At 57.4% G+C, this 7,079-nt stretch overlaps 1 protein-coding gene across 2 annotated transcripts in view; it reads right to left on the bottom strand.

The window, feature by feature from the left end:
* Window positions 1-1,249: 1,249 nt before the first annotated feature.
* IGF2BP1 (insulin like growth factor 2 mRNA binding protein 1) overlaps window positions 1,250-7,079 on the bottom strand; it is a gene marked incomplete at both ends in the record, with an annotated part of 33,467 nt that continues 27,637 nt past the window's right edge. For both annotated transcript variants that reach the window (XM_082494938.1, XM_082494939.1), the window contains 9 exons: window positions 1,250-1,342; window positions 1,769-1,882; window positions 2,040-2,171; window positions 2,470-2,544; window positions 2,702-2,818; window positions 4,632-4,754; window positions 4,855-4,990; window positions 5,494-5,616; window positions 6,316-6,450. In XM_082494938.1, the coding sequence (XP_082351064.1) occupies window positions 1,250-1,342; window positions 1,769-1,882; window positions 2,040-2,171; window positions 2,470-2,544; window positions 2,702-2,818; window positions 4,632-4,754; window positions 4,855-4,990; window positions 5,494-5,616; window positions 6,316-6,450 (1,048 nt within the window). The remainder of the gene's footprint in view (window positions 1,343-1,768; window positions 1,883-2,039; window positions 2,172-2,469; window positions 2,545-2,701; window positions 2,819-4,631; window positions 4,755-4,854; window positions 4,991-5,493; window positions 5,617-6,315; window positions 6,451-7,079) is intronic.

The raw sequence follows: 7,079 nt of genomic DNA, 5'->3' as shown, positions 1-7,079 counted from the left end.
ATCTGATTATTAGAGATGAAAATTAATTCAATATTTCCTACCAAGCAGGGGGTTCTTTGCCTTTTTTGTTTTGTTTTTTGGGGTTTTTTTTTGTTGTTGTTTTTTTTTTTCTCTTTTTCTTTCCTGGTGGTGGTGGTTTATCGCTGTTGCTGGAAGGGAGGAGGGAAAAGCGAAAGTCCTCCCTTCGCCCCTTCCCCTCCCCGTCTCTAGGACGGGGGGTCACCTCCGCAGCGGAGATCGTTGAGAAAAAATGGTCGCGTGTCCCACTTCTGCCATTATTTCATAGGCTTCAGAAAAAAAAAAAAAAAAAAAAAATTAAAAAAATTAAAAAAAAAATTAAAATTCTTTCTTTAAACTAACCTAAAATGAAAAGAAACATTCAAACAACTGGAAAAAAAAAATATAATAATCCTGGAAAATTTAGGTGCTCTCCTGGCTTCTAAGGCTTTACAAGGCACCGCGCTGCAGGCAGCACAGGCAGGAGGAATCCTGCCCTCCCACCGCCCGCCGCTGGTTCTGAGATTGGAGCGGTGCAGAGCTTCCACGGGACCCAAATCCATTTGGCGCTAAGGTGGGATTTTACCTTTTTTTTCTTTTTTTTTTTTTTTTTTTTTTTTTTAATTTGCTTCCCCCCTCCCCCCTTCCAATGGATCTCGTTACCAACAGGGGTTGGTAAGAATCCACTGGAATTGCTCTTATTAATAAAAAAAAAATTAAAAAAAAAATCAAAATAAGGAAAAAAAAAAAAATAAAAATCAAAATTCAATGCTCCAAAAGGCTTAACGTCGCTCTGGGAATACCCACCCTCGGCGGGGAGGGAGGGAGGGGAGGAGGGAGCGAGGGGTCGGGGAGCCGCAGCCCCCGGGGCGCCCCGGCTGGGACGGGACCTCCAAAGGCTACTTAAATGAGAGGGGCAAATGCTGCACCCGCGGGAGGGGACCCAGCGTCGCGGTGACGGCGGCTTCGCCGCGCCGGCGTGCCCGGGCACCGGGAGCCGCGCCGGCCTGGGCAGAGCGGCGTGTTGCAGCACCTCTCGCTTCATTTAAGTAGCTGTCCCGGCACGTGGAGCTAAAAACGGATCCGATTTGTGTTTCACCCTAACCATCTACCCTTGGAAGCCAATCAAACTGCCTTTTAATCTCGATCGGTTAATGAAAAAATTAGCATCTGTCTACGGTAACTGATTCCCAGCCACTCTTAAGCCCGGCATTGGCTTGTTCCGCTTTTCACGGTGGTGTCGGTGCTGCTCTTATTTCCTCCGCGCTTGCGTCTGGCCGCTCTGTCCCTTCTGGTGCTGCTGCTTCACCTGGGCCAGGATGTCTCGGATCTTGCGCTGAGCCATCTGCGGGTGACAAGAGCGCAGGGGGAGAGCTGGGGGGGCACCCCGGGGCCGGCGAGACCCCAGGGGCGAGGGGAAGAAATGGGTTTGCATCCGGTGAAAGATGCGGCGGTGTTCAGCGGGGCTGGGCTGGGCGAGGTGGCTCCTGGAAAGTCCTTCCTGACCTAATTTTAGCGTGGTTTCCTCCAGAAGCTGGGTTTGGAAGGTCACGCTCTGGGTGCGCGCGCGCTCCCACGGCTCTCCCTGCTTCCCCCGCCATCCCGCACCGTCACCCGCAGCCACAGGCACAGCTCACCGTCACCCACTCCTGCAAACACCACCATCCAGGCGCAGAAAAACCTTCTGCAGGAGGGCACGCGCGTGGACGCAACCCCATACGAGCCATCAGAGAATCCACTAGCGCCAGCGCAGCAGCTGCCGGGGCCATACCTGACTGGCGTAGAAGTGCCCGATGATCTTCACGATGACCTGCTCGTTCTCGTCGGGGGTCTGGTCCCGTGGCACCACCACCTCCGCCGCCGTCAGGTTCTGCAGCTCGTTGACCTGTGGGGAAGGAGCAGAGACCGCCCCGTCGCGCTGTGCCCCTCCGGGAAACCCCAGCCCTGTCCCCGGGATGTCCCCAGGCGCTGGCACGAAGCAGCCACCCTCCCAGGGATGTGCGTCCCCCCCCCATCCCCATCCAAGAATCGCTTCTGCTTACGGTTTTGCCCCCTTTGCCGATGACCCTGCCCGCGGCCGAGGCGGGGACCCGGATGTGCGTCTCCAGCTTCACCTCTTCCTTCGGTCCAAAGAAGTTCTCCTCCTTCAGCTTCCCATAAATCCTGCCTTGCGCCTGCGGAGGGGAGGGGGCACGGAGTCAGGCATCACCCGAGATGTCCTACCCCAGTATGTCCCCACCGGCTCAGTGGGTCTCCATCCCCAGGATCTGGGATGGGACAGCATCCCATGAAATCCCAGTTCCTCGGGGTTTCCAACCAGCTCAGCCCCTGGGAGAGCGGGTGCTGGGTTTACCCAGCTGCAGACTGGGCTCAAAATGGGGATCGCCGCCCTGCTCCTCCCTTCCCCGCTCCACGGGGTGGTGGAGAGGGACACCCCGAATCCCCCCGCGGTGAGGGCAGCGCAGGGGGAACCTTGAACTGAGCTTCTGGAGGGCCCGTGATGACGACCATGCGCACTTTGGAGTCCGGCGTCTCCGGAGGAGCGATCTGGAGGGAGGAGAGAGATGGTGGCTGCGGCGGGGAGCGGCGCGGGCAGGATCGGGCCACCAGCCCAACCGCCTGGGCCATTCAGGTGGTTTTCCCAGCCAGAACGGCACCGGAGCGGGTGCTGGCAGAGGGGGGGGTCCCCATGGGACAACCCTACCTTGATAGAGGCACTTGCGAACCGGGAAAGCTGCTTGATGTGCTGACCCTTCTTGCCAATGATGGCACCAACCGCTTGCGCGGGGATGAAGACGTGCACCGTCTCCTGCTCCGGAGGCTGTGGGTACAGCGTCACCAGTCAGGGTACAGTACCACCACGGGAATCGGAGCTCCAGGCTCCCCCCCAGGTGGTGCCCACACCTCTCCCAAGGGTGCAGAGCTGAGGCACCACCAGACCCCGTGGGGTCTGAGCACCTTCACCACCACGTCTGCAATAATTTTAAAGACCAGATCCCGCACTCAGGCCGGAGCTGACCTGCCTGCTGACAGCAGGGGATGCTGAAGGCATATCCCTCGGCCATCACAAGGGTCTCCTCCACGCAGGGGAGATCCTTGAGCAGGAAGCTGAAGCGGTCACCCCTACAAATTGATGGGCCCTGACAATATCCACCCGAGGGTGTTAAGAGAGCTGGCTGACATCATTGCGAGGTCGGTCTCCGTAATCTCTGAGAAATCGTGGAGATCGGGGGCGTCCCAGAAGACTGGAAGAAGGCTAATGTCACCCCCGTCTACAAGAAGGGCTGAAAGGAGGATCCAGGAAATGATAGGTCCATCAGTTCTACTTCAGTCCCTGGGAAACTTACGGAACGAATCCTCCTGGGGGCTATCACAAGTCAAATGAAGTGCGTGATTGGGAAAAGCCAGCACGGGCTCACCAAGGGCAAATCGTCCTTGACAAACCTGATCACCACCTACACCAAAGTAACCTGTTCGGTTGATGAGGGGCAAGCGGTGGACATTCTCTACCTGGATTTCTCCAATGGCTCTTTGACACGGTTCCCCACAGCCTCCTCCTAGAGGAACTGGTTACGGTTCAGACAAGTGGTCTGTGCGGTTGGGGAGGAACCGGGGGTGGTGGTCAATAGCTCCTTTTCAAACTGGCAACTTGTCACTAGTGGGGTCCCCCAGGGATGGATACTGGGCCCAACGCTGTTTAGTATCTCCAGAAGTGATCTGGATGATGGGATCAAGTGTACCCTGATGACGTTTGCTGATGACACCAAACCGAGTGGGGAAGCGGACACTTGGGAAGGGAGAGCCACCCGGCAGGAAGACCTGGACGGGCTGGAAGAGCGGGCTAACGAGAACCTCATGAAGTTCAACAAGGACAAGTGTGAGGTTTTGCACCTGGGAAAACATAATCCAGGAGTTCAGCACAGGCTGGGATCTACTGGGGAGCTCTGGGGAGCGAGACCTGAGGGTCCTAGTGGACAACGAGCTCACTATGAACGAGAGTGTGCTGCTGCGGCAAAGAAAGCCAACGGGATGCTGGGCTGCATCAGCAAGGGCATCACCAGCAGAGATAAAGTCATTATCCCGCTCTTCTCAGCCCTCGTCAGGCCCCACCTGGAATATTGCGGTCAGTTTTGGTCCCCGCTATGGAAAACAAAAAGATGTGGCCGGGCTGGTGAGGATCAAGAGAAGGGCCGCAAAGACGATCCACGGCCGGGGAAGCCTGCCGCGTGCGGAAAGGCTGCGGGAACGGGGCTTGTTCAGCCTTGAGAAAAGAAGGCTCAGGGGAGACCTCCTCACCACGTTCCAGTATTTAATGGGCGGCTACAAAGAAGATGGAGACTCCCTTTTCACAAGGGGTCACACGGAAAAGACGAGAGGTAACGGGCACAAGGTACTCCTGGGGAGATTCCGATTGGACACAAGCAGAACTTTTTTCCACAATTCAGCCGCTGGGATAATGTCCCCAGGGAAGCGGTGGATTCCCCAACGTTCGACATTTTTAAGATTCAGCGGGGCAGGGTGCTGGGCCACCTTGTCTAGACGGTGCTTTTGCCAAGAAAGGTTGGACCAGGCGGTCCCTGAGGTCCCTCCCAACCTGGAATTCCATGATTCTGTGATGCTGGGTGTTCACTTACCATGAAGGAGCTGTACGGCGCGGCACCGGAGACGCTGCTCGGTGGAGGAGGTACTGCGTTGGAGGAGGCAGGGAAGAGGCCAACCGCAGCCAGGTTAAGGCCAGGGATGAGGTGAGACTGCAACTGAGGGCGAGAGGAGAGAAATGCTCATTGCTTCCATCGGGGCAACCTCCTAGAGAGCTCCCGTCAGCCGAGACCCGCCGCAGGACCGAACCCCACTCACGCTCATGGCGGCCACGTCATTCTCGTAGGCTTCCCTCACTTTCTTCATGATCTCCTGCTCCGCTTTGCAGCAGTTCTCAATGGAGCCCTTCACCGTGATGGTCCTTTCGGGGTTGTACAGAGTCAGGTCCTGCAAGCTGATGGGAAAGCCAGCGTCAGTGCCGAGACCCTGCCCGGCCAGACCAGCGCTACGCCGGGTCCTCCGGTCCTTCTCATGGGCGCTCTTGGGGTGCTGGGGACATGGGGTCCCAGTCGGAGCAGGGACCGGCATCATGGTTGGCACTGGGAAGCCCACTCTGCCTTCACCCCCAAAACATGGCTTCAGAGTAAAAAAACAGTCCCAGACATCAAACCAGGCGGTCCTGAGCTCTGCAGCCCTGAAGGGATGGGGAGGGGACACCGCGAAGAGTTGGGGAGGGGACACCAAAGGGACAGGGAGGAGACTATGAAAAATATGAAGCCAAGATTTTTCAAGAGAGCTTTGGGGAGTAAAGCGCACCCAGCACGGGCCGCCTTCCCAGCTGACAGACAGGCGTCTCTGCCCGCTCACCACATCACCCGGCTCTTCCTCATCCTCCCCGTCCGCCCCAGCCTGAGGAAGGTCTGCCCCGGTTTCCCCCAAGGGAGGGAGGAGCCTTACGACGAGATGGTGATTTTTGTCTCCGTGTCCTGCTCCACTTTCTTCAAGTTTCGCCCTTCTTTGCCGATCAGGCGCCCCACGAAGTTGTTATGGGCCAAGATTTTCAGAGGCACTTCATCAGCTCTTGAGAGAGGAATGGGGAAAAAAACCAAACATGAAGGATTACCGCAGCCAGAAGAGGAGGGGTTTGGTACAGAGGGACGGGAGGAGGCTCAAGTGCCCTTGCTTGGAGTGCCTGGGCACCCGAGCCAAAGCTCCTCCACACATGGGAGCACCGTAGAACCACAGAACCGCTGAGGCTGGAAGGGACCTTTACGATCATCAGGTCCAACCATTGACCCAACCTGACAAAGCCACGTCTAAACCACGTCCCCACGTACCACCTCTCCCCTGTCTTGAAACCCCTCCAGGGACGGCCAATCCACCCCCTCCCTGGGCGGCCTCTGCCAATGTTTCATAACCATTTCCGTGAAAAAAAAAATTCCTAATATTCAATCTAAACCTCCCCCGGCCTAACCTGAACCCATTTCCTCTCGTCCTATCGCTTGTCACTGGGAGAAGAGCTCAGCCCCCACCTCCCCACCCCCTCCTTCCAGGGGGCCGTAGAGGGCGAGAAAGTCCCCCCTCAGCCTCCTCTTCTCCAGGCTGAGCGCCCCCGGGTCCCTCAGCCGCTGCCCATCAGACGTGGCCTCCAGCCCCCTCACCAGCTTTGTAGCCCTCTGTGGCCCCATCGCCCAGCTCTGAGCCTTGGGACGGTACCAGAGCCCAGCGAAGAGCCGCAGATGGGACACACGTGCACAGAAAGGCAGAGGGAAACCTTACGTCTTGGTGTCCTTGGCCTCCTTCTGCATGATCTCCAAAATCATCTTGCAGGCGGCGGAGCAGCCCTCGGGGGTGGAGTGGATGCTGATGGCTTTTTCTGCAGCTCCCGCGTTTTCTTTCCGGTGCACGTCGATCCTGCAAGCACGGGATGAGCGCTGGGGATGGGGAGCAGCTCTGTGGCACCCGGGCTGCTCCGCTCCCCCCACGCCCCCATGGACCGCCTGGAGCTCATGCTGGAACGTAAGGATGTATGCACGCAGGGAAGGAGATGGGGGTTAGTTCTTGGCTCGATACTCGACACGGACGCGGCGGCTAGAAGCTCAAATCGCAGAAAGCCAAATAAGGCATCAGCATCTATTTATTTTAAGCAACGGCAATGATTAAGCGGTGGAAGGAGCATGTGCCTGGCGGATGGGTTGGGCTGTCCATGACTTTACGTCTTAGATAAAGCCTTCCCTGGGGGACAAGAGCCCTAGCCAACACAAGCGCGTGGGCCGAAGGCAAGACCAGGCGGGTGAAGCTCAACAGGCTCGTGCTAAATGAGACCGGCTGAAGCAGCGACCTCCCCACACGCCTGCCCAGGTCCCGTCCGAGCCAGGGGCGCCCTGACAAAGGAGACACGTGGGGAAGCGCAGCCAAAAAAGCCAGGCTGGGGCAGGGCGTGGGAAGGTGGCTCTTGGACCTTGGACACACTGTCCTGCACGGCGGGAGAGCCGGAGGGGTCTCAAATAGCCCATTCTCCAAAAATCTCCAGCTTTGTGTAT

This window comes from Vanellus vanellus (assembly GCF_965231255.1).
Source record: "Vanellus vanellus genome assembly, chromosome: 24".
Lineage (NCBI taxonomy): Eukaryota > Metazoa > Chordata > Aves > Charadriiformes > Charadriidae > Vanellus > Vanellus vanellus.
Note: the sequence above shows the minus strand (reverse complement) of the source record. Positions and strands in the feature narration are given on the sequence as shown.